Below are 24,756 nucleotides of genomic sequence, written 5' to 3' on the forward strand. Positions count from 1 at the left end.
ACTTTTAAAATTATTTTTTTCTAAAAAACTATAGACGTGAAATTTCGTCCTTGTATTTCACTATTTAATTTTTCATGTTTCGTATTTACGTGAATTTATTTTATTTTTTGTCAAATTTTAGTTAGTTACAAAGTTTGATTTTTCATAATTAGGCTTTGTGATTTCCAATGAGTTTATTTATGATTTTATGAAGCATGGTTTATGAATGCATTTTTTATCTTACTGGTTGATTAACGTATTTAAATGTTAATATAGTACATCTTTTAATTCATTGAATTGATTATTTATTGTGATTGTAGAATTGTTGTTGAAAAACAGTGTGATATATGTGAAAGATGAATAACAATCATGTTGCTAAATGGTTGCGTTAAGTAGTCTAGAACCTAGTGAACCATGCTCATTGAGTTCAATTGAGTGATTTTGGAACTTTATGTTTCTTGCCAGTTAATGCCTTGAGAAAGTTCAGAGCTTAACATAAAGGTGAACTACGAATGACTTGATCTCATCTTTGGATACATAGGCAGTCTAACACAAAGGTTAGATGCAGCCATAAAAGAGAAGAAATGATATCGTGTTGTTAAACTAATAGGTTGTTTTAGTCATGGCTTGGAAGTGAGGCATCATAGTTAAATAGGTACGTTTTGATGTCATGTGCTGGTCTTAGAGGTGTCTCAGGAGTCCAATATATAATAAAATAATAAGTTAACACATTTCTTGGAGACAGTTAGTACTACTGTCTAGTGGTATTCCTCTGCACTTCTAAATGAGAGATTTTATGTTTGATTCTCTTCAAAGACAAATTTGAATCACATTATTGTTAGCCCATTGTGAGGCTAAGCCATCCCCCTTCCCCTTTGCATAGATAATTTTGTTTGTTAAAAATAAAAAATAAAAACACACACACACATTGTCGCTGCCATCACCACCACTACTCCCAGTATCGTTGTCGTTGCCACCACTTTTACTACTATGTCCATCTTTGTTATTATGTACAATCATATCAATGTTTACAATAAAATTCACCAAACATTTTTACATTGCTTTTCATATTCACAACACTTTTAAAAATACAGTTTATCAAACACTCAACTGCTTTATCTTACAATTGATTAATCTAAAAGCACAACAATTTTTTTTTAAAGCACAACAATCCTAAATTGACCCTTAATGTATATATACCGTTGTATGCTACTGGTGGATTATGTGACTCATCAATAAATAATAATTAAAAAAGATCGACACCAAACTTTGTTGTTGTAAAAGAAAATGTTGGAGATCAAGCAGTTAAATCCCACATCAATTATAGCAACTTGGAAGAAAGTTGGCACTGCATATCACATTTGAAATATTGAATAGAGATGCTAAATATACTGTAATATGAAATGACTATTTAAGTTGTATACATTTTTTAGATAATATTTTGTTTCACTTGTCACCTAGCATAAACATATCGTTATACAAAAATAAAATTAATACATCCACAAATCAAATGTGATAAGCTAACATCACAATAATATTTTTTCAAGCTCTCAAACTCGCCCTCACCCTTTATTGTAGAACAAAGGAAAATCCCTAACCACTAAAGGCACAGTAATCACACATGGCAATGCAGAACTTGAAACATAAAATTGACAATTAGGACACTTTACATGAGGCACTTCTATTTATATCGCTTTCAACAGCATCCAATGCATTCCCTCCATCCAAAAGCATTTCCACCCTTAAAAGGCCCATGAGAAATAGGCAATTCAATTCTCTAAATGAATAGTAGCTATCTAAGTGCACAACCATCCATAAATTAAATAATCCAAACAATTTATATTAAAATAATTATAAAATAATAAATGATAATTTTATTTTTTTATTTCAAATGATAATAAGAGATTGGTTGAAAGTATTTAAAAATATTGAAATGTGGTGGTGGAAGAACATGGTTAGGTATTTATGAAAAAAAAAAAATTATATATTTGTATTTTTAATTAATTTTATGATTTTTTTTATTTTTTTTTGTATTTTTAATTAATTTTTATAATTCTTTTGTTAATTTTTGTAATTATAGCTAAGAGTGCAACTCAGGCAAGTTAGACGGGTTGGAAGGTCAACACAACCCTAACCCAACTTTTACAATTCAAACTCAGGTTCGGGTTAGGTTTCATTCGGGTTCATTTGGGCTCAGATTTAATTGGGTTAGGGTTTACTTGGGATGGGTTCGAGTTGCCTAACTTTTTCAAGTTTAATTTTGTAACAACTTAGTTTCCAAGAATTTCTAAAAAAATTAGGCCAAGTAGCATCAAATCTAACTAACTTTAATTTCATAAATCAATCTACTATAAAACTTTAGGATTTAGAGACTATGAATATGCGCTGACTAATCAAAACCTCTTATTCTCTAAAAGCTTAAGTAATTATAAAGGGTAATTTATTAAAAAAAATATTAGAAAGGGCGTTGGTTTTTGGACTTGGCTCACTTGGGTATAGTATGAGCATTAATTGATATGGGTTACAATCTGGTTAGATTGGGTTTGGTTAGTCAACTTGGGTTGGGGATGGACAAACAAATGATCAATCCAACTCAACCCAATCAATGAATGAGTTGAACTTGAGTTGGGTTCGGGCAGGTTATAACTCAAAAAAAAAACCCACTTGTTCGGATTTAAAGTCAGGTTGGACATAGGCGGGTTTGGATTGGCCCAACCTAAGTTGCACCCCTAATTATAGCTGACATCAGCCTTGCGTCACATGGTGTAAGAGCTAGGTTAGTCGATTTTAACTTAGATGAGCAACTAGGCTCCTCGACAACCCAATGCAATGGAATGGGGTGGAGAAGTTTTGGGGGGGTTGGAGGGAGGAAATTTAATCCACTATCTCCTAGGGTATTTGAGAGGAGCAAAAGTGCTATTGTGGGGTGTTGGGTGTCATGAATGGAATGATTAGTGTGAATGATCCATGAGAAGAAAGACAGCTAAAGATTTGGAGTGAAGCTTTAATGGCTAAGAAATGAGTGTGAACGCAGTCGAGCGAGTAAATGGGTGTGAATTCCAAATAAAAAATAATGTAGTATTTTTATGTTAAGTTTTGGTTAGAATTATAAAAAGTTATAATGATTGGTTAAAATTCTATTCACGGCTAAAATTTTAGTTTTTTATTATTTCATTTTCCAAGGTAATACGTTGTAAATAAAATAAATATAAAGTAAAAAGCTTTTTCCATATAACAAATAGAACACGTTAGTTGACAAATTGTCAATGAGTTGTTTGACTCAAATGACTTTGAATGTTTGGTGGCTGTTGAAGTGTTTTTAGCACTATTTGCTAGGATTATGGGAGCGCGGGGATCACTGATCTTATTTTCCGTTGATCCAGTTGTTCCGTTGGTTCGTTCTCTTGGTGGTGGTGGCCTTTTGATGGAGCTCATTTGGCTTCTATTCCAGGTTTAGGTATTTTTGTTATTATTCAACTAGCGACATTTGGTTTTTTAATTATATTTGCTTATTTGCTATTGGGTTTGTATTTAGGTTGTGGATTGCTTTTTGGACTTTTTTTTTGCTTGTGTTGGTCTTTTTATTTAATGAAAATAATCTAGTTTGACAAAATAAATATAAAGTAAATGTTTTCCATATAACAAACAGAACACTTGAATAGAACACATTTTTTTTTCGAACAAAAAAAAAAAAAAAAAATAGAACACTTGTTTGTTGACAAATTGTCAATGAGTTGTTTGACTCAAATGACTTTTGGATGGGGTTAATGGACACCTGTCTCCTATTTATGGCAATCGTCAGCTCCAACCCCTTGAACGGTAGTTGGCTCCCCCCCCCTCTCTAAACATATGAAACACAATTTTCTCAAGAGTCCCAAACAACCCAAAATCTTAGGATTCTCAACTCTTAATCCCTCTAAAATCCTCAAAGGCCAAAGCTTTTGGCAACTAGAAGCAAAACCCAGTTGGCAACAATGGCTTCTCCACCAGTACCAGTCATTTTCTTCTTCTTCTTCTTCACCATCACTCTCATCCCACTAACCCACTCTGTTCCTTTCGTTGTTTTTCATGGTAATTTCTCTCATATTCTTGTTTTTCTTTTCAACTTCATGGGTTCCGCAGATTTTCTTTTATTTTTAGTGGTTTTTGTTGTGAATTAGAACAAGCAATTCAATGGAAGTTTGAATTTTATGCTGTTTAGTTAGCTTCTAGTTCTGTGGCATCATTTGCTAATTTTACCCTTTAAGTTGCCAGTCTTAGCATCGGTTAGTTTGCTTTTATAGTTTTGAATTTTGTTGCCCAATTGGGTTGATGCTCTTACCTTGTTAATTTTGTGTCCTACATAGTTTGCTTGCTCCTTGCTTCTCTGGGAAACTTATAACTATTTGGTGCCCGAATGTTGAGACGATTCATCGTCAATTGGATCATTGACAGTTTCGATTTGTTTTGTTGTTAAAAGGTGTACATGAATAACATTCGTTAACAATTGATTTTCAGTTTAGTCACCTAAGAATCATAGGTTATAAACATTTCATTTTTCGGCCTTAGTATTTCCTCAGTTGAGAGAAGAACGAACGTTTTCTTAGAAGTGTATCTATCTATTTAGGTAGCTATCATGTTGTCCATGCAAGTTTGTCTTACATAAAGGAAGAAAAATAGTGGACTCACCGAATTGGTTGGTACTTACGAAGAAGTAGGAGCGTTAATTTTAATACAAATTCTGCTGATGACTTTGTTGAGTTGTTCTTTGCTTCACCCTTTCACTTAGAAAACTAATTGCTACCATTGTAGATCTGCTACCATTGTAGATCTTCTTTCAGTAATTACCTTATAAAATCTGATTGCTTGGGCTTCCGAAAGAAAGCGGTGAGTGAAATTTATTTGAAATGACTTCGTCTCTCAGATTCTCTGATGGTTGCGTCTGGATGGATTAGTAGCTCAGTTTTTAGATAAATTCTTGTAGTATGCTGCGAAGAGTTGGTTTAATTATGGGTTCTTTAGATATAGACCCTTGCAACTCTTATTTTCTAGACAAAAACCCACCTAGTTATAAACATGTAAACAAAACCCAAATTTAAAAATGACTACCAAGTATAGAAGTAATTGACCTATTATTACAAAATATTTACAATTTGTACCACAATATTCAAAATAAAATCAATAAATGTTATTACTCACCTTAATTACAATAAAAAATATAATTATTGCACATATTATTACCCCTAACACACACATATATACTTCAAATGTATATATTACTACCATAAGCTTAATATATATATGTACACATATATAGTTTACCTATATGAACGTATAGTATTAGTATTATATATATACACACACGCACACACACATATACTTGCACAGTACTACATATATGATCAAACATATTAAACTAATTAATCTTCCTATATTTAAATTTATGATGAGCAAATAACATATATTTTGTAGGTAATTTATTTTTCATGTATTATTACATATATTTGGCACATTTTATTGTTATAAGATATATGTACAAATAATAGGTAAATTAATCTTGAATAAAATACAATTGCTTTATTTTGCAAGTAAATTAATTTTGAATCAAATAACATTTCTTCATTATGTAGGTATTTTATTTTGTATGTATCATCATATGTATTGAGCACATTTTATTATTATATGTACAAATAATAGCTAAACTAGTATTGAATAAAATAATAACATTCTTTTTTATGTAGGTATATTATTCTGCATATATTTGGGTTTGCTTTTATTATGTAGGTAAATTATTTTGCATGAATTTTTATGTATATCATGCACGTTTTTTGTTGTTGTTATATATATATGTGTGTGTGTAAAATAATTTACCTACATTTATATGTAAAATATAATTTTTATTGACTTAACTAAGCATGTAATACTACATTTATTAGGCATGTTTTATTGTTATTATTTATTATGCAATGAATTTATTATTTTTTTAGTTTTGTAAAATCATTAATTCTCCCTTACAATTTGTATGGAATTAATTGTGTAAATCAAACTTTCAAATAAGGGTGTTTTGGGCATTGAAAAATTTTAAATGTGTAAAGTCAAATATAATTAATGAATTTGCTGATGTGGAATCTAGTAAACGGGTTTTATTCCAGTAAAAAACTTATGTCGGGTTTTATGTGGAGAAAAATAAGTTTCATGGACTAAAGTCATATTTTCAGTTTAATTATTAATCTATCATAATGATGGGGTTTTATTTGTATTTAATGACAGGAATCAGTGATAAATGCAGCAACCGAGGAGTCACACAGTTCACTGAGCTCTTGAGCAACTGGTCGGGTTCCCAAGGATACTGCATGTATGCAAAAAAAAATTTGTTTTACTGTATTTATGATGTATATGGGCATCTTATACACAAGTTTGTTTTCTGAATGTACTCATTTTCTTTTCTCTGTAGAGAAATTGGGGATGGATCGTGGGATTCCTGGACAATGCCCTTATCGGAACAGGTGACTCTTGAACTGATAGTACAAGGATTGCTTGTTATCAATAATGCTCCATGTGTAATTGTTTACACTAACTTATTATACTTCTGCTTGCAGACGGCCATTGCTTGTGAGAAGGTGGTGATATAGTTTGGTAATACATTCGATTCTTGATTCTAAAAATTTAATTATAAAATCTTTCTTAACAATTTTTCGTGTCAATTACAGGTGAAAAATATGAGTGAGTTAAGTGATGGTTACAACATGGTTGGACTTTCTCAGGTGATTGGCAGCAGTTGTAAAAGTTATTAATTTCCCGGTCATGTTTTTCCTTCAGCATCTGCTGCTATATGATGTGATGTTTCTTCCCCATCCATGTCCCGATGAAACTTCGTACTTTGTCAGATATAAAAGCCGTTATGCATGTGCAATAAAAAGAAAAAAAAGACGTATAATTCTTCACCACCTGTACACATTTAGGCCTCGTTTGATAGGGAGGGCTAACTTTGATAGAACTATTCACTACATTGAAGGCATTTTGAAGGAAGAAATGGATGAGAACTTCCATATTGTCCAAGTTGAAGATTACTCATGAAGAAAAGATATCCCTATCTGTCCCCACAAAAATGGTAGGATTAAAAGCGACAACTTTTCTTCATGAGTAATCTTCAACTTGGACAAAATAGAGAAGTTGTCGTCCATTTCTCCCTTCAAAATGCCTTCAATATATCCAAGCTAATCCTCTCTATCAAACGAGGCCTTAGAGTGTTAAAGCTTTTTTCTATCAGGACTGTGCTATATAGCTGATGGCCTCACCTTGCATCCTTTTCCTCTGTTTTGTTTTGCAATCATGATGTACTGGCAATTGAGCGCAGATACGCTTCCAGGTTAAAAATTAAAGAACGTCTGACATGAAAATGTACATAGATACAGTTGTAACTGTGCTCAGTTGTATTGTCGTTTAATGATTGCGTAATTGCGTCAGTAAAAAGGTGGAGCAATTTTCATGAAATTTTTTGGAGTTTTAGACTTTCATTTGCCTTCTATGATTGTTTTGTGATCTGATTGCGTTTATTCATTCTAGTTACTCAATTAGTCTTTTACTATTCAAAGTTTATATTCGTATGGTTTAGTTGATAAGATATTCCACATTCCTTCTGTTTCACAGGGTAGCTTGATTGGACGAGGAGTAATTCAATTTTGTGACGGAGCACCTCCTGTAAGAACTAACTTGACCATATAAGTGATATTTCCCTTCTCAGTTCTTTTTCTTAGCAAATCATTTTTCTTGATCGTACAATATGCTATAAATCAAGTGCTTTCCTGGTAAGGAAAGTTCATCTTGATCTAGTCACTCAATATGCTAGAAGATCTGTCAAGGCGTATATTCCTTTATCATGCTATTCAAAAGGGTTTTGTTACATTTCCTTGTTTTTTGCTACGTAGTGTATTGTACGACGATGAGTGTGCTGACTTATTTTTTTTCGTTATCAGTTTTCTAACAAACTAGTATTCCATTCGATTATCATTGTATGTGAAACAGGTGAAAAATCTCATATCACTAGCAGGTATTCATGCTGGTATCGCTTCTATTCCATTTTGTAAAGTATGTGCTTCTTCCACTTCCTTCTCTAGCTTCAGAAAATAATCTGTCACGTTGAAACTATTGATAACATATAACAAGACATGTGTAGGGTCCTTGTATTTCGAAAAATACTTCACTTAAATAAAGAGTTTGGACACAAAGCATGATAGACAGGACAACATCTATTACAAAGAATATTTAATTACTTTCCTAGTATGTAAGATGCAGATATTGTCAACACAGTTCAATTACGTGCGTTGTTCCTTAGGTAAAGCGAAAGCATCCTAACGTAGAAGGACTCGCAGTTGTGGAGAATTGTTCGGAAATAAAATGACGTTTCCTTTGGAACAAAGACTTAAGTATTCACTTGAGCTATATTCTCTGTAATGTCCTCATTCGAGTAGTTTTTTATATAGAATCCAGTTACAAAACTACGTTTCATGCGTCTCACCGCACTTGGAGCATGGCTTTGCTTGGGGCATGGCCCATGTTACTTCAAAATTAATTCCATGACTAAGTTATAATATTGTTTCAATGTAAAACAACCAGGATCTATACCATGAGGTCAGACAAGATATTGTGGTTATCATTTTCATTTTCGAATTTTGAAAACCTGAAGTGAGAAACTTCGGCTTGTCAATATTCTATTTCGATCGTAACGTAATCAGAAAAGAAACAAAACGGTTCATTTGGTCTTTCAAACCAGTGACAACAATAGACAAATCGACTTAAAAAGTGTTGTGGAAAGAAAGTATCGAATATGCATTTTGGTGTTGCCTACCAAGTGAATACATTAGTTTGTTATTGATATATCTAAGATTTTGCAGCTTGGTTTGACATGCTTTACATTTTGCAGTCCGAATGGGTTTGCGTTCTTCTGGATACATTAATCAAGTCGGAGATCTACAGCGACTTTATCCAGGTTGAACTTTGTTGAACTCTCAAGTTTCCAATTTGGGTTTTATTTTTTGCATTCAAGCTTCTTGAGAAAGTAAAATGAGTATGTATTCGAACGGGACACACTTGTCCTGTCTCTCCATTTTATTTTATATCCATTGGTAATTTATACCATTTAAGGTGCCTATCTTTGATGGGTTTGCAGGAACATTTGGCTCCAAGTGGTTATATTAAAATCCCAACAGTGAGTACAATACTTCCGTTTTCAGCTTAACACATTCCTTTTTGTTGGCGATTTCTTCAACCACATGTCCCCAGCACCAAGAGCTAAACTTGGTCAACTTTTCTGTTCTCTAGGACATCGATGCCTATTTAAAAGGGTGTAGGTTCCTTCCAAAGTTGAATAATGAAATCAAAGCGTCGAGAAATTCCACTTATAAGGAACGGTTTGCTAGCTTAGAGAACTTAGTCTTGATTATGGTGAGGTTTAGAGTTACATTTTTCTTTGTCCAACTAAAATGATCTAATTTGCAATTCTAACTTCTCTTTCTGATTGCGTCCCATGTCCGTCCATGATTAGTTTGAGCAAGACACTATACTGATACCCAAGGAGACCTCATGGTTTGGATATTTCCCAGACGGGGCCTCTGATCCTATTTTGCCTGCGCAAGAGGTAACTTATCTACTCAATATTTCCTGCGCAACTGTTATGCTTTTGAATCCAAGACCGTGGAGAAAAGTCCATTATTAGAAAGCTATAGGATTTTCGAGTATAACACGTATCGTCCTGCAGACCATGTTGTACACTGAAGACTGGATTGGTTTGAAAACCTTGGACGAAGCTGGAAAGGTTAAGTTCATAAATGTGTCGGGGGGCCATCTGCAGATCTCTCGAAGCGACATGAAAACGTACATTGTGCCATACTTGGAAGATGAAGACTCAACGCAGCACAAGATAGCAGAGCCTTCATTTCCAACAACACTTTCGTTAATCTGGAACAACTACTTGGATCTTGTTGGACTCGGTGAGCATCAGAACGTGGTGCTGAGGGTTGTGTAATGTGAGTTTCGGGGTTTACTACTCTATGCACTATAGTCGAATGGGACTTGCTATGTCTGTTTATTTTTTGCACCATTGGAGAAGGGAGAGCGGGTTGCAGTGTAGAGACGGTGACAATTACTTTTACGATTGCCGGCTGCCGGCTGCCATATGGTTTCGTAATCATTGATGTAGTACTTTGTTAAGCAATTTTACGGAGACTCTACATTGTAGGAGAGTATGTAAATGACTTTCCCAACTTTATTATACTTTTTATCTTCCACCTTTCGGGCCATTACTTTCAACTACACCTTTAAACGAATCGGATTTGGATAAGATCAGTCCCGATTCATATCTTGGTCCATTTATAATCAGATCATCAGATCCGCAGCGTAGTCAGATAATCGGATTTGACTTGTCGACTTATATCCGATTAGTATGGGATTTGATATATTCCTTATCGGATCTAATTCAAAAATGTCATTACTAACTTTTTTTTTTTTTTAATAAAGGGGGGACAACTGATAGTAAGCTATGGTTATTCATCCCTTTCGGGTCTGGAGAGGCTATAAGGAATTTCATCTTACCCGTGACCATAGTCAAACAGATTCACTAGCTTGGAGCATTGAACCTGGGACCTCTTACATTTTAATTAGTAACTTCATTTATTGTATTATTAATTTTTATTATTAATATTGGTGACAATATCGGTATTGTTGGAGTAGGAACCTCGGCCGGTTGACCTGGAAAATTCAACTAATATCTATACATTTAAATAAAATAAATACTATGTTATATTAAGTCGAATTAGATCAACCTGGATCCACATCCTAATCCATTTATATTCAGATTATCAATATTTAGATTATTGAATTCCAATCTTATTCGGATACGAGGAAGAGGTGATTTCCGCTCACCCTATTTTCTTTTCTTCCTTGCCATACATAACAAGCGTGTGCAGTGGGAGAAAAGCTGTGGCTATCACTCACCTATGAAAATAGTAGAACACAAAATTAAGTAGTCAAATTTTTCATCAGAATGTTGCCTCGACGAGTCTCAAACAACTTTGAAATATATAGAAACCGTCATCACAAAGAATTCCAACAAAAATTGAAAATGGTTAAGGTACAAGTTCTTAAAAGTTAAAATTATTCCCCCATCAAAACAACCTTCTCGTTTTCTTCATATGATTTGGTACAAAGGGAGTAAGTTACTTGAACCTAAATTAACCATCTTTTATGCCTAAGGAATGTGGGGAGGAAGAAAAAATCAAGATCAAGCCGATTTGTTACACCGAAGATTATGTCGTCCGCGGAAGATTGTGACTAAGCATGAAATCAGCCTCCATCAACGATTCTAAACAGAGATGTTTTGCCGGCGGATCACGGATAAATTAAAGTGATGGTTCTATTTGGTGATGCTCAAGATTCCGAAGCACAATTCTAGCAAAGATTTTGGCTTCAAGGGGGGCAGTTGCTGCAGCAGCTGCAGCCCGCAGAAGGCGTGCTGCCCCTCCATTCTGCATAAGGCTAGCATGGTGCATAGCATGCCGGCCACCGGGTATGGTAAACTGCAGTTGAAAGAATACATATATAAAGGATCGTTCTCCATCAATAAATAATGGATATTAAAGTTGGCACTGAACTACACAAAGGACTAGTGTTTTTTACAGAGGTGAGTCTAGTATGCACATTTACCTGAAGAAGAGCAAATGCAGCACATGCCTTGAGAACAGGTGACGTATTCCGTAGCATGGAAACAAATCTTCCAATTTCAGCCCCGCTGACAGTACAAGGAAAAGTCAATGTTCAGACAGAAAAAATATGCAAAATTATAGGGCAAATTTAAAATTTCAGCCTCGTAGACAACAATCGTAGTTCAGAGAGAGAGAGAACCTGCATCTCAGATGTCCTGCTTCTTGAATACGAGCACCTTCTGTCACTTGCGCCAACGCTGCAGGGGCTGATGATACTGCAGCAGCACCAAACGTTTGTGGATCAGAAAAAGTGTGGACAAAGGCCTCAATGTGTTTCAGAGCCATCCTTCTAGCGCCATCTAAGCTCACACTCTTTGAGACACTTTCCGACGAAGTCCCTATCATTGCATACTCATCCATTCTGCAGAGTATTAACAAAGTTTTAACATGTATATTTTTTCTTATTACAAGAGATATTACTATTGAGACTAAGGGGAGGAGGAGGTTTTGAACCCAGGACGCAGTGGGTTGAAAATGAGGCCACATAGAAGCATACAGACTCACAAGGACGTTAAACCACATCACATACAGAACAGAATATCCCATGCATTCAACAGCATTTTGAAACAAAAGAATGAGTAGCACGCACACAGAAAACAGTTAGGCCTACAAATACCTGCCATCAAACATGTATGCCAATGCCAACGCGGCCATGAAGCGAGCCATTTTTGACACCGACGAAGAACAAAGATGAACAAGCGCAGGAACACCTCCTTCCTCCACAATCCGGAGAGCATTACCAGGGTTAAAAGCAAGATTCCAAAGAGCACCCGCAGCTGTTTCATGGACATCCTGAAAGTTGAAAAATCAAATCAAATCTTTTTCCAATTACATGAACAAAGAAAGCTCAACGAAAGGATGTTGTAAGGAAATATGAGCATATATTTGCAAGTAATTGCACTGTACTCACTGAAGCATACCCATGAAGGACTATAAAAAGGTTGAATGACAAAAAGAGTATCCAATTAGAACATGAATGAATTTATATGCAAGGCCATGAGAAACTATGCACTCGAAAAGATGCTACAGGTATCAACACACAAGTTCAAGTATAAAAAGCTTCTCTTGTCATGTGCATCAAATGTAAAACAAGACCAAACAGCTAATACTGGATGTAGAGGTCTTAGCTTCAGTTTCCACAATTATTTATTAACAATATTATACAGACTGTCAGCTATTATTTACTGAATAAAAAAGGATACACAAAAATACTCGTACTAATCCTTTCAGACTTAACTTCAATGACTGGTATTAGATTCTGCTCCTATTTTTCTTTTAAGACAAAAATTATGCCCATAAATTGATTGCTGAATTCCAGTGCCTAGGTGAGCAGTGATCCACCACGTTCTATTACTATTAAACTAATTTCTGAAACAATCTGCATGTATGACGGCTAATACATAAGTTAATTAAATAATAGTGCTTGATTTTCTCTAATTGACCATGGAACATGAACATCTTAAATAATAATTGAAAAATAAAATAATACTTACAGCAGCTTCAGAGCGTGCCAATGCAATCAAAGGCACAACACCTCCTTCCCGTCCAATGGCAATGCTAACAACCAACAAAACGTGAGCAAAATCAATAGTGACAGTGTTAAATAAAAATTCATATCAATACTCAATGAAAGAACATAGGAGTATTCTGGATAGAAAAGTATGATAGATTTCAAGAAATAACAATGTGACCGGAGAAAAAGGAAATCTACTGCAGATCACAGTCAGTTGATCCATTCATAAAATGCACATGTGATTATTCTTTAAAAGCACACGGTTGAGTAATTTTGGAAGTTGCATCCTAAACAATCATAGAGATTACTGGACCAACATTTCAGCATAAAAATTATTCCATTACCCACAAAAACCATGACAAAGAAGCAAAATAATTGTAGGCATTAATTACATAATATTATAATTTCAGGTTGACAAGTACTTTGATGGAATCTGCTTCTGAGAACTGGAAGACTTGCTCACAGATTCACTACCTTCTTGTGGTTTTCATGTAAAATACACTTTTGGTTAAAGTTCAATCTTCTCAACCAATGAAATAAGGAGAAATTCCATTGTTAAAACGTGTTAAGAAGTTAAAGCTGGAAAGTCTGTTTGATTAGAAGTTGCACACAAAATGAACAGAAATATCTTATGACAAAGTAACCCTATGGTTAGAAATAAAAGACCAATGAAAAACATTAAAGTGGTAAAACTTTCTAAACCTAACCCGACCCAATATTACACTCACAAACTCAAACACCTTAAATATCAGAATCGCACTATCTGGCACAATGTCCATACCAGAGCTGTGACTTTACAGGACTTCCTGCAAACAAGTCATGGAATGTTTTTGAAGCTCTAAGAAATGAAAAGGGAAAAAGTGCAATGCAATGCAACACAATTAAGCTAGAAAAATGCAAACGTGAAGGTTTATGAAATGAAAAGGGAAAAGGAACAAAACATGAAACAAACTAATTGCATGCCCATGCAATATAATATACAGCTTTGTCTATGTTAGGCTATCAGTAAATTAAAATTATTTGAGATTTGGCAGAGCCAAAAATTACGATAGATGCCAATATGACATTGTAACAAGTAAAATCCATTCCCCAGAAATGATTTCTTATTGGTTACCCAGTGTCTAGCTACCATCATAAGCATTAGCTGCATTGCAAAAAAAGTCTCTCATTAACATATAACCACATAACAAAATAAATTATAATTAAATTTGATCGAACAGGAACTTGCTGAATCTTAGTCTTTTCAACATCACAGCTGTAGTTTATATGATATTCAAACTCATAAAAATTCTTCCAGATATAATCGGAAAGGAATCTCATGCAACTGACATCTGTAAATTGCATGCATCTTTTTCTTCTTTTATTTCCTTCCTTTTTCTTTTGTTAAGCATGGTGTGTGCTTGTTTTTCATCAAAATTTTAGCTCATCATCATTATCCAGCTAAACGAATAAGGAACCTGACTGAGATCAGGTATTCCAAAAGGTTTTCATCCATAAACTAAAACAAAAATGAATGATATTTCCAGAAAGACATGCATCTCTAGTCCAAACTCTTTGGCTCGTATTTGTTTGAACTAGCTTGGTGTGTTACGAAGAGCAAGCACATACCTATTGGCTTCTGACACTGACAATCCCCAAAGAGCACCAGCAGCCCGTTCTTGTAGGCCTGGGGAGGCATTTGAGCAGCCTTGTGCAAGAGCAACCTGCATTCCCAAATAAGGTAGCTTAAACTTACAGTGCAACATTATCGGGTATGAAATAACAAAAACCGTATTTTAGCAAGTGGGAACACTTAAGCTTAAAAAGAACAACAATGTTAAAGTATCACTTTCCAGGTCAAATGGTAAACTCTCAAAATGTTCTATAACTTTTAAACAAAAAAAATTTCCATACTCAACACAACATCCACATTATTTTTTTTCCTTCACAAACTGGCAGAAGCAAAAGCAGCTAGAGGGACCATTTTTCAAGCATCGCCAACATTCACATTTTTTAGTCCAACTAACAAGAAACCAACTGGACCCAGATTATATTTTCGGATTTAAATTGCAATAGAGAAAATAAAAAATAAAATACGAACAGTACATAAAACAAATATTTATGTTAGAAGCGTTTTCCAGTTAATCAACTTCAATATGTGCAAGTCCAAATTCGAAATGCCATTCAAATCATGACCAAAAATCTTGATGCAGATAAGAAATGGTTCACACACAAAGAAGCTTCTAAACCATCTGTTTCATTAATTTGCCTAGAAATGGTTCACACACAAAGAAGCTTCTAAACCATCTGTTTCATTAATTTGCCTTCATTTTTTTGTAGATCCAAATATGTAAAGTAACATGTTTTGGTCACCCTAAGACGTGTATAGCATTTGATAAAAACGTTTTCATAATAATGTAGCATTTATTACAGGGTAAATAAATAGTAAATAAAATGTTCAACTCCAAGAAATACTTATCCAAAAACACTATAATTTAGGGATTTGAATGAGACGCAAGCATGGATTATGTTGACATTATAAGGTTGTGATTATTCAAGGTAAATATCATACCAAGGCCTCAACGCCGCCTGCTGCAGCAATTGCTTCTCGATTTCTGTCATCAAACGATAGATTCCACAATGCACCAGCTGCCTCTTGCCTGTCCAATGGTAAAATAAGATATAGTTTTACATTGATTGCATAGACAGAAGTTGATAATTAACAACTAATGAGTGAACTAGAATTCCAATTAGCCTCTTAAGCAATTAAAGCAGCTTTTAAAACACAGCAGCATTTTTAGTCTGGAAAAAATTAGAGCATCTAACCCAAAACCCAGTGGTCATGAGTTGAAAAGGGCCAAGACATTATATTGAAACACACGGCTTTACATTGCAGAAGTGGGTCATACTCTCAACATGCCCCTCAGTGTGGCAGCCAAAAGTGTAGATAACTTATACTGGGTTCCCCGCTCTGATACCAAGTAAAAGTTGAAGGCATCCAACCTAAAACAATGGGCCAACAGTGCAGAGGCCCTTAACATTGTATAATAAACAATGCTTTGCATTCCAAAAGTGAGATATACTCTCAACAAGCCTAAAGCTTAAGCACCGCTCTCAACAATGAACATTCCTAAACAACTGATAATTTCTTATTACTTTTGTTCCTTAAGTGGGATTCTGTTTCTTTTTTATTGTGGTAATTGGTGAAGGGGCATGCAAGTATCTTAAACCTTTGATGCATATATAAAATAAAAATTATTTAAATAATAGAAAGTTTGCTTGAAAGAAAATATATGTAGATAACAAAATAATATCAGACTGATACAAAAAGATTCAAGAGTTGCTTAAAAAATGCAAAGAGAGGATCCAGATTAAACTACCTGACACCTTCATGAGGAGATTGTGTAAGCTGAACAAGAGCATCAAGAGCACCTGCCTCTTGTCCAACTGCAGCATTATTACTATTACTGTCTCCATGAGCAGCCAAATTTGCCAAGGCACGGGCAGCCTGGTATAAGAAGAAGTGCATTAATAATTTGCAAAAAAATAAAAATAAAAATACAATGCACACATACAGGTGCATATAAGAGAGAGAGAGAGAGAGAGAGAGAGAGAACCAATGCAAGATGCACACCTGAACCACTAAAAAAGAAAAGAAAGATCATGTTGGGAAAGGTATCACAGATGAGTCTGAATGAGTGAAGCATATACAATAGTGAAGGAAAGTCCCTAGAAGAACCAGATGCTATATAGAATAAGGAAAACTTTTCACTAATTTAATGCTAAATGCGCGCCATAAATTGGCACTTAGATACAGCGGTACACCATATGAACCTAAGATCTAGGCAGGCTTCGCAGAACCATCACAAATAGTGTGAGATTTTCTATAAACAAAGGACAAACCAATCACCACAACCTGAATCTTGAAGTGGTGGGTGTCAAGATCAAAACCAGCTTTTAAGGTTTCTTGGAACTAAGTTTTGCCTGAAGTTTCAACCATCTGGAGCCATAGGAAAAATTGTACACACTTGAAGTATGTTTTTGTTGAGTTGTCAGGTAGAGCTTAACAATAGCAACAGAAGGTTCTATTACCTGCTCTTGCACTCCCTCAAACTTGCAGTTACGAGCAAGCATCACTAAAGCATGCACACCACCTGCCACAGCAACCTCTGTGCTACACTTGTCATCAGCAGCCAAATTCGCCAGTGCACCAGCTGCCCGTTCCTGAAATGACACACATGGAAAGCAAGGCACAACTTAAACCACCATGCAACAGCAACCCCAAGTGTATTGCATAAAATATAAGCATCAGACATAAAAGGAAGAAATACGAGAAAAAAAAGTAATGTACCAGAACTCCATCACCACCAGAAGACCATTTAAAAATTAGATCAACTAAAGCTTTCACTCCACCGGCCTCAGCAATGGCACCCTGACCAGAAAAATCTAATTGATTACAAGTAAATTTTGGGGCATATGTAAGTGATAAGACAATAGAATGTAGACTATCAGACCTTGTGCTCTTCTCCAACAGAAAGATTCCATAGTCCTCCAGCAGCCTCTTCAGCGACCAGCCTGTTCATAGACCTTGCCAAACCCGCAAGAATATTGATCCCACCTTCTTCAGCAACAGCTTTAGCAACATTGGCATTCACAGACAAGTTTGCTATAGCCTATCCAAGTAATGAACATTTAAAGGAACGAGTCAGCCTAATTCCACATCTATATGCATGATAATCATGAATCTGTGTATCACCAAATGACCAATTCCTACACTATAGACCATATAATACAACAATTAGTCAAAAGGGCCGATTCTCATAATAGCATGAGAAAAAAAAAATTCTATACCTTTGCAGCCTCTGATTGGAGCCCTTCCCGCCAAGATTTTGCCAGGTTTAAGAGAAGACATATGCCACCATCTCGCATAACAGCTTCAGCCCTCCCACAATCTATGCTAGCATTTTCATCATCAATAACAACAAAAGTTGCAAGTCCTGTAGCTGCCCTTTCTTGGACATCCTCTTGTGAGCTCTGCATTAAAGTGAGCAACAAAGATGCACCTTGCTTGAGCCAAAAAACATCTAAACCCTGTTGATTGCTCTCGGCAATGCGCAAAAGAGTATGAGAGAGAATCCATTCAATCCAACTCATAATGTCATTCAAGTTTTTATCCTTGTTCTTTGAATTCCTCCAATCCAGAAACACATTATTTCCTTTCTTCGTAATGTCGACTAATAAAAAAGCTATTTCTTTCATAATATCTGTAAAAAGGGCAAGTAACATTTTATTTTTATATTTACGAGGAGCAAAGTTGCTGTCTTCTTCAAGCACGGGACAATTCAGGGCACATAAAGCCTTCAAGCTCTGTGATGATGATAACAACCGTGAAACAGCAGCAGAACCAATATCAGTTCTTGAAACATCTAGCCCAACCAAGTTAGGCAACTTATGCCAAAGATGTGAAACCACGCCCCATTTCATGTTTGAGGTCCCAGCAACAGAGAGGAATCGAACTGATAAAACATTTCCCAGTGCCATCTCGTCGATGTTCAGACAGTCTATGAACCCGATATCGGTCAAATTTGGACAATGCTTAGATAAAGCATTAATAGCATCAGCTTGCACATCCCTAATTCCGGAAAGTCGAAGCTTTTTCAATTTAGGACAGCAAAGAGCTATTGCTTTTATAGCATCACTGCTGATCCTTTCACAGAAATCTGGCCCAAGCTGGAGGCTTTCAAGTGACTCATGCCGCGCCACGATCACAGATAGAGTAGCATCAGTTATTTTTCTACAGTAATCGCCACTTATTTCACGTAAATTCTGTGCTCGAAGATGCAATATTGCATCAGCAGATTCTGCCCCACGAAACCTAAGCTTCTGAAGATTTACACATCTTGAAGCAAGTGAAGATGCCATGGTATCATTGCATTTGTGAGCGCGAAGATCCAAAGAAGTCCACAAACAAGGCGAAATTCCAAGAACCCTCCATGTCTTGCAAGTTGAAGATAAGCTTGCCCGGTCACGATAATTCAGACACGAAAACAACTGAATGACTGTATCATCTGGCAAACCAGTCCAATCAACAATCCCATTTTGCATTGGACATGAAACTTCATCTTCAATTTCTGGATAACTAGGCAAAACCACCTTCTCCTTCCCCTTCCTAGCCACCTTTCGCCGCACCCTACGACTCATATCTCAATCGATATACAGATGACCCAGAAACCGATAGTCCAAAACCATTCAACTTCACATACCCAAATTTTATTACCACTGAAGAACAACACACAGACCCATAAACATGTAACCTCTAAGCTCAAATCCCAAGTTCTAGAACCAGTAAAAAGGAACACAACAAACCCAAAAACCAAAACTGTTCCACCTCAAAAACCCTAATGCCCAGACAGAAACAAATTGTATATATTTACCAAACAGAATTAGAGCTTCACAATAAACATCAATCCAAGTCTACCGATTTCAAATACCCAATTGAATTTGGTATCCGAAATGCATCACAGAGGAGGAAATTAATGGTTATTTTCAAACCTGCGAGCTGATGCTAGGTGGGTTTGTCAGGATACCCTTAAATCTTCAAGCTTTCGCAAGTAAATCAAGTGCCCTTGACAGATTGTGTTGCAGGAAGCTGCAAATTGATGAGGGAGTGATGGGGGGAGAGAGAGGAGGCAAAGCTCAAGGAAGGGTAGGAGAGAATTCAGGTGTGTTTTTGACAAAGAGAAGAGGAGGAGAGCTAAAAAGCCAAACCCTCAAAGCATGTGTCTACCCCTCTCTCCCCAATTAGGAATTAGATTAGGCTTTTGGTTCTTGGTTCTTGGTTTTGTGCACCAATTTAGAGAGAGAAAGGGGAAGGGTGTGGAGATATGGGGGTAAAGGGAGAAAAGAAATACAGCATTGAGGTGTGTGTGAGGAGCGAGAGAAGAATGGTGTGAAAACTATATAAGCAAGCTCATCAAGGAGCATCAAAAGTTTACAATATTCAATTTTTTGGTTTATGCAATTGTTGGGCTATTAATAATTTATAAAGGAAGCAAAATCTTATGCTCAATAGCTATAAGCGATGCTAAAATATGTGACAATTGATTGTTAGATAGTGAATATAATTTTTCTCTCATGAAAACAAGTGCATTTGAATTCCTTTTTTGTGTGTAAATATGTATCCCTCTCTTCCCCTTCTTTGCTTCTAAATATGGATGGAATATTTTTTTTATGAGGGATGGAATCAATTATGCAATATTTGCTGACAAAATTATTTAGTTTTGAAGAAAAACGAATATACTTTTTAATGCGTTCATTGGGAAATTTGGTTGAACTTATTTTATAGTTATGAATAGTAATCGATTTTGAGGTTTATGAGATCATAGGGCGGAACTTATTACATGACATTGAGATTTTAATGCATTACAGACTAGTGTAAAGCACATACATCTTGTAAGGCTTGAGATTTTAATGTTGATATTGTATCGTTTATAAGCAAGCATGTGAAGATTGTAGATTACGTAGTTACGTATATGAATCTGGTATACATCACTTATACATTGTTGGTAAGGCTTGCTTGCTTGTATATTTTCCTTTCATATAACTATTTATTTGGATTGCATCTCATTTTTTTTCTTCAAAGGAGGGATTTTGCTTGATGAGGGAGGTTCCCATTAGCAAAATTCAACTTTGCACCATTCAGAAACAGTTGAGCTCTGTGCACTAAGTAAGGTCTTGTTAACTTGTTGGCAAATCCGGAATGACAAAAATGCATTTGTGTTTAGGAACTTACAACTAAATCCTGCTCATACCATCACTCTTGCTGTTGCAAAAGGTTATCTTATTTTAACGTTAATGCTAAAAAGAGTAAGCATGGTCTGTTTATCCTTCTGAAATGATTAAATGGCACCCTCCATACTCTTTGTTCAAAACAAAAATGCGGCAGATTTGTGATTATGAATGACAAAGGTCAACCCTTCGTTGTTAGAGCTATGAATCTGAAAGAAACAACTATGCCGATGGCAACAGCTGTGGCATTGAGAGAAGCTTTGAAATTTGCAAGACATAAGGGATTTCCTCTGATCATGGTGGATGGTGATTTAAAGTTGGTCATCAATGTTGTTCAAGGATTGTACGGAGTTCCCTGGAAATTAAAATCCATCATTGAAGACATTTAGTGGCTTGCTTCTTCATTTGATTCTATCAAATGTTCTCATATTTTCCGAGAAACAAATTTTGTAGCTCATGTCTTTGGCTAGTTAGGGCCCCTCTTTACAAAATTTACATATTTGGGAGTATTGTATTCCTGATAAGGCTTACAATGTTTTTATGTTTGATTGTATTAGAAATGGTTGTATAAGGGGTTTCTATGTTTAAATGAGTTTCTTTACTTAGCAAAAAAGTAGCAAAATTCATGCGTTGTTCTATGTGCATGTCAGATTAACTAAAAATGGCGAAGAAGCCGTTTGTTGAGATATGTACAACTAAAGGCCTTGTTTAGTAGGGATGATTGACTTGTTCATGACTATTCACTATACTAAATGCATTTTAAAAGAAGAAATGGATGACAAATTTCTTATTTTTGTCCAAGTTGAAAGTTACTCTTGAAGGAAAGATATTCCTACTCATGAAGAAAACATATCCCTACTTGTCCCAACAAAATATGCTTTTCGGCCATCCAACCTTAAAAAAATTAAACCCAAAGAATGTATCATAACACTCAAAATAGGGTAGCCATAATAATTTAGTTTGAATTTGTCTTTGACGAGAATCAAACATAAGATCTCTCACTTACATGGAAGAGGACTACCCATACTTGTAGATTTGGGTTGTATTTCGACTTTTAAGTTATTACTTTTCGGCCATTCCAACCTCAAAATATGAAACCTAACGAATGTATCATATTTGCATTGAATTACATTATTGTCAGATTTATTTGAAACTTGAAAATATTATTTCTTTAGTAGCTACATTCTTTTATTATATTTATCTATATTTTGACTCTAAATTTTGAATTAAACTACGGTTACATATATGTAATACTTACTCGGATCATATTCATATTAGAATTCGATAGATTAAAAGGTCAATTAAATTGATCGCAAACTCAACCTAGTTGTAGGATTGATAAAATTATTTTCTTATGGTTAAATAGTAATCGTATTAAACACATATCAGTATGGTAGCCAAATCCCTTAATTATTAACGCATCCAATTATTTACTCACCAACACAAAATGAAACGCTAAGCATCCATTCTTCCCATATCTTGTGTAGTTCATCCTCTTTGGCTCACTACCTTCTTCCATTATTCAAGCTCCGCTTTCCTAAAACCATTATTATGTTTCAGTTGTATTTCTTAAGTTACATGTGGTGTTTATATGTTTCTTTTGACAATGGAGGTGGAGCAATGCCCTTGTAAAGGATTTTTTTGGCCTTTTTAATTTTCTTTGGAGCAATGAGTTGTTAGGAAAATAAGAATTAGTGAGGATCGAACTTGCATTAGAATGCATATATATAATTGTTTTTCTTCATTGCAGTAGCGTCATCTACAACTTTAGTTGATGATCTTAGTTTTGTAGTAAATAGAGTTTTTTGTAATGTGAACCAAATATTAATCCAATAACTTCCACTTTTAGGTGATCGATTGTCTAAGAAAAGTTAATATTTTTTAAAGTACAAATTATATATAGATTACTGATGCGAATTTTATACGCGCACAAATTAAACCCTCGTTTGACAATTTTAGTATATGAATAAGTAGGGATCGTTCTTAACCGGGGATTAGGAGGGATTGCAAATAGGACAGTGGTAAGAATTCATCGTTGGAGTAGGAATTCGTTGTTTCTTCAAGTCTTCAACTCATTCATTCCTCTTTCGCTCCAAAAGGCTCCAATTTGCATCTTCTTGCACACTTTGGCCTTATAATCTGAAAATACACAAAAGTGGCCTTAAACACTAACATAGATAAGTAAACACAACATAAATGCACGAGAACGAGCTAATTAAGTCGCATGAATATGCTCCTATCAAATTCCCCCACACTTAACTTTTGCTAGTCCTCGAGCAAAACAAAACAACTAAAATAAACAAAACGCAACAAAACAAACAAAACATAACCTAAACCTTCCAACGTTTGCCTCAGGGATTTCCAATGAAACATGACATGTCAAAGATCATTACTCACATAGCTTTTAGTCTTACTTCCCCTTAAGCACATCCTTAATCATAGTCACCATTCACTAGTTCGCATTTAATCAATTAAAACACATTTTGAATGTAGTAACATGCCTTAGAGAATTCCCTCAATTCCTCACTAGTTATGCACTCAATTTTCATTCAGATTTTCTAACTACACACCCTACACTAGTTATATGTGAGAAGATTGATGTAAACATGAAAGACTAGTACTCACATATGTTATAACAAAGAACGCAATTTCTGGGGTAATTAAACGTGTTTGGATATGATCTCATGAATGGAATGCTACTACTTAGATGCGAGAACCAGTGACACCATATGCTCATACCAAATTCAACCTCCACAATTGAAATGCACAACACTCAAGATAGAAGTCAAGGGTTGTAACGGGGCTTGGGGTATTGGCTAACAAGGAAAGGTAAGGATAAACAAAAGTTCTTTAAGCAATAGTAAGTAAAGTAATGAAATTAAGACTTAGAATTCCCTTAGAATGCAGAAATCAACTTTTAGACAAACAGGGGAGATTTAAACAACTCTTAGGGCCTAATTTATTGTTTTGGGCCCTTTCTTCAACAACCAATACTTTTCAACTATTTTCATTTTTTTTTTTTTTTTTTAACCGTGCCTATGGCACAAAAACTCACATCCATAATCCTTCCCCCACACTTATTTTCTGCAACACATTAATCAAAAGGAATTCATTGCTTACTAAGCTTCAAGAACAAGGGTAAGGATGGTCCTAATCTAGGCTAGGTGAGGATAATGCGGGTTAACGAAGAATGTGGGCTAACACGGCTCAATGGGGTGAAACTTAAACACAAAATGAGTGAAGGGCACATGGCTGTTTGGCTTTGATGGTGGTCACTACACAACTTCATCTTGAATATGTGGTATGCAAATCAATGACATGTTTTGAATGAAATGGGCATGAGTTCTAGCATTTGGAACTAAGTGATGAAACGCCTTCTAAGTAGTAACCAAGCAAAGAATAATGAGATCATGCAACGACTTTAGAAAACAATGACGCACAGATTATTACTCTCCAAATAACGTTTAAGCTCAAGTCTCACAGGGATGTAGTGTTAGTTTGAGCTCATTCCTTCAAGCATGTTACAAAAACTAATTTTTTTTCTTTGTGATTACATGTGAATTCGTGAACTATAACTACAACCAAGCATAAACCAAAGAGTATATCAAACGTCCAACCATATTTGTAACTTTCTTTAACCATCATGCAATTAAAAACCAAATCCTCATCATTGTGTTGGAAGGTGACCTACGACACAAACACACAAAAACAACTCTTTTTGGGTTTTTCAAAACAATTTTTCAAATTTTTATGGGATTT

The 24,756-nt window shown here is 35.2% G+C and overlaps 2 protein-coding genes across 2 annotated transcripts; one reads left to right on the forward strand and one right to left on the reverse strand.

The window, feature by feature from the left end:
• The first annotated feature begins 3,812 nt into the window (after positions 1–3,812).
• LOC103939339 (palmitoyl-protein thioesterase 1) lies at positions 3,813–10,244 on the forward strand. Its single transcript, XM_009349420.3, has 12 exons — positions 3,813–4,050; positions 6,229–6,313; positions 6,413–6,464; positions 6,558–6,578; positions 6,669–6,722; positions 7,609–7,659; positions 7,984–8,046; positions 8,882–8,947; positions 9,128–9,166; positions 9,280–9,402; positions 9,503–9,595; positions 9,716–10,244. Exons 1-12 carry the CDS (start codon positions 3,954–3,956, stop codon positions 9,980–9,982), a joined length of 1,011 nt encoding a protein of 336 aa, XP_009347695.2. The 5' UTR covers positions 3,813–3,953; the 3' UTR covers positions 9,983–10,244.
• Positions 10,245–11,013: 769 nt separating this feature from the next.
• Positions 11,014–20,031, reverse strand: LOC103939338 (protein ARABIDILLO 1). The gene is made up of 12 exons (XM_009349418.3): positions 18,061–20,031; positions 17,724–17,882; positions 17,561–17,641; positions 17,302–17,433; positions 16,590–16,717; positions 15,782–15,869; positions 14,839–14,933; positions 13,211–13,274; positions 12,334–12,509; positions 11,857–12,078; positions 11,659–11,743; positions 11,014–11,531 (listed from the first exon to the last, which is right to left on the reverse strand). The coding sequence occupies exons 1-12, from the start codon at positions 19,408–19,410 to the stop codon at positions 11,355–11,357; spliced, it is 2,757 nt and encodes a 918-aa protein (XP_009347693.2). The 5' UTR covers positions 19,411–20,031; the 3' UTR covers positions 11,014–11,354.
• Positions 20,032–24,756: the final 4,725 nt, after the last annotated feature.

This window comes from the organism of the source record quoted next, unplaced genomic scaffold, assembly GCF_019419815.1.
Source record: "Pyrus x bretschneideri cultivar Hongxiangsu unplaced genomic scaffold, Pyrus_bretschneideri_v1 Contig43, whole genome shotgun sequence".
Classification (NCBI taxonomy): Eukaryota; Viridiplantae; Streptophyta; class Magnoliopsida; order Rosales; family Rosaceae; genus Pyrus; species Pyrus x bretschneideri.

Bases quoted from the DNA above. Each gene is read 5' to 3' on its own strand.
- LOC103939338 (XM_009349418.3), bottom strand. From the start codon at position 19,410: ATGAGTCGTAGGGTGCGGCGAAAGGTGGCTAGGAAGGGGAAGGAGAAG. The intron at 17,434-17,560 runs GTACATTACTTT...GTGTCATTTCAG, and splicing joins CTGGTGGTGATGGAGTTCTG to GAACGGGCAGCTGGTGCACT. The intron at 15,870-16,589 runs GTAGTTTAATCT...ACCATTGGACAG, and splicing joins TCTCCTCATGAAGGTGTCAG to GCAAGAGGCAGCTGGTGCAT.
- LOC103939339 (XM_009349420.3), top strand. From the start codon at position 3,954: ATGGCTTCTCCACCAGTACCAGTCATTTTCTTCTTCTTCTTCTTCACC. The intron at 6,314-6,412 runs GTATGCAAAAAA...TTTTCTCTGTAG, and splicing joins GGTTCCCAAGGATACTGCAT to AGAAATTGGGGATGGATCGT. The intron at 6,723-7,608 runs GTGATTGGCAGC...TCTGTTTCACAG, and splicing joins ACATGGTTGGACTTTCTCAG to GGTAGCTTGATTGGACGAGG.